The sequence below is a fragment of the Takifugu flavidus genome, chromosome 2 (genome assembly GCF_003711565.1).
Source record: "Takifugu flavidus isolate HTHZ2018 chromosome 2, ASM371156v2, whole genome shotgun sequence".
Lineage (NCBI taxonomy): Eukaryota > Metazoa > Chordata > Actinopteri > Tetraodontiformes > Tetraodontidae > Takifugu > Takifugu flavidus.
The window spans coordinates 7,391,308-7,393,622 of NC_079521.1; the positions used below are offsets into that span (position 1 = coordinate 7,391,308).

The following is a 2,315-nucleotide window of genomic DNA, read 5'->3' on the forward strand; positions in this document are numbered from 1 at the left end:
AGCAAAGAGCAGGAGGATGCATGATGCATGTGAGAAGCAAAAGCATTACAAATTGAGCATGATGAGATCTGGGAGTTGCACTGCAGAGCATAAATCCATCTTTTTAGATCAGCTGAGCGAGGAGCAACGGCCATCTAAAAGCCATTTATTACCTCAAAGTCTGCTTTTAGGTCATACAATTTCCGACGAAAATATATAAAAGAATGATTCATTTTAATGCGACCGACAATCCCACAGCATTAATATCCGAATCTATGGCTCGGTCACCGCTTAATGAGCTCTTGGTCCCTCTACTCCAAAGTGTGATAAATCTCCTTCGAATATTTACTTATCTCTAGCAAGGATGAGGAGTGCGCTACGGGCCGTGCACTAACGCACGTCCACAAACAAAACAAACAAATAAACAAACAAAAAAGCAATGCACAACAGCATCCACTATCTGAAACCAGCCCGTGAAAACAGCACCAAACCAGCCTTTTTGTAAAGTTGCAGCAGTTCATTTATTAGCCAAAATATAGACTTTCTTGTACAATTTGGTTCACAAGTATGTACATATTCTTCACTTTATATACAAAACATTTGAACATCAAAACCTCACAGAAATTACAAAAAAAAACCAAAAAAACTCACAGACTACAGGTTCATACATTATTACATTAGCAGTTTTACACAGGACATGCTTACAATGTAAGTATACAGAGATGTATTATTCTTATTTTACATTCCATATTCAAATTAAATGAAAAACAAAAGGAGGAAAGGGGGCTGGTAGATGAAACGGAAGAGGAGAGTCAAAAGAACCTTTGCTTCTATGGTTCTGAGGCCCAAAATACACAGGATAAAAAAAAAAATCTGATTAAAATAATCTAATAATAGCCTTGCGAAGAGCTAAAACACAAAGTGACGCAAAGTGACAATTACCTTTCTGTTTAAAAAAACCAGCTTGTGGTGAATTTGCATTGAGCTCATTTGCATGACCAAACAAGTAAAGCGTAATACAGGCCTCGACGAAATAAGCGCGCACGCAGGGATGAAACAGACGCGAGAATAAAAGCTAATTTGGATAAATACGGTCTTTAAAAGGGAAAATGTGATATGGCATCAGAAAGAAAACTCCCATATGTCCTTTCCTGACAGCCTCGCTAGCTTTGAACTGCGTGGAAATTTCTAACAACTTTTTCCCCTCCTTCTCTCTGCATTCAAGGCACATTGAACTCTCTGAAACTGGCAATTAAAACGAAGACGCGCGGGCTGAGTGTAGAAACAAAAGTGTTGTTTTAATGAGCTGATAGATTTATGTGTACCTCTGAACACCGGGGCCTCGACTCTTAGACACGGGATGACTGAAGGATGGGATGGACAGCTCTCAGGATTTTTACTTTAACGCGTCCTGACGAGGTTACCATTATCCTCTCAACTCAGCACACGCGCACGTCACACGCACATTCTGCGAGCTATAACACTGTTCATTTGTGGCCTCAAAAGAAACTCCAGAAGAGAGGGGAGAAGGAAAATAATGTGTAAAATAGCGGATGAGTGACGGGGCGCTGAACGAGAGTCTTTGTTTCTGGGGGGTTTCATGCGCGTCTCAGTGTCGGGGACATGTACCTGTGACTGCAGTCTCTGAACTGGGACTCTTGTTCTCCGAGTGCCTGCTGCTGTAGAGGGCCAGGCCGGTGGCTGTGGCCTGGTTCGCCAGTCCCAGGTAGTGATTCGAGTTCAGTAAAGCCAGCTGATGCGCCGAGAAGGCTCGATTGGTCCAGTTCTGGATTTTCCCAACGGGACAGGAAGAGATGAGTCTGTGCGGGCCGATTAGGGTCTGCGCGGCTGGTCCTGCGGGGCTGCTGCCGTTCATCTGCGGCGACTTCCGCGGATTGTCGGGGGCCGTGGCTGTCTCTGCCAAAGACCAGATCTTTGGCTTCTGGGCCGGGGCAGCGTTATTTTCTGAGGGAGGCGAGCCAGCGGACACCGGGTTGAGTTTGAGCTGTTCTCCGTTCGGTTGGGGAGGTTTGGTGTCCAAAGAAGCGTGATGATGGTGGTGGTGGTGGTGGCTGTGGAAGTGCTCCCCTCCTCTCTCCACGTCTTTGCCCTCTTTCCCCACCGCTTTTAGAAACCTCTGATCGGGCCCTTGTAAATCCTCATAGCCGTCAGAAATCTCAGAGTCACTCCTGCCGTCTAGTTTAATGTCTGAATGCAGGTCGTCCTGGTCGTCCAAGTCGTCCTTGCTCTCAATATTTTCCGTGTCGATGTTCTCCAAGTCGATCTCCTCCTCGTCCTCCCTCTTGTCCCCCTCCTCCCCCTCGTGATCACTCGAG

General features: G+C 45.8%; 1 protein-coding gene across 1 annotated transcript in view; it reads right to left on the reverse strand.

Annotated features, from left to right (window-relative positions):
- Window positions 1-475: 475 nt before the first annotated feature.
- The window catches only part of irx3a (iroquois homeobox 3a), a 3,151-nt gene continuing 1,311 nt past the window's right edge, over window positions 476-2,315 (reverse strand). The window contains exon 2 of the mRNA XM_057025360.1: window positions 476-2,315. This exon is cut by the window's right edge and continues 338 nt beyond it. Coding sequence (XP_056881340.1) covers window positions 1,589-2,315 — 727 coding nt within the window. The 3' untranslated portion in view covers window positions 476-1,588.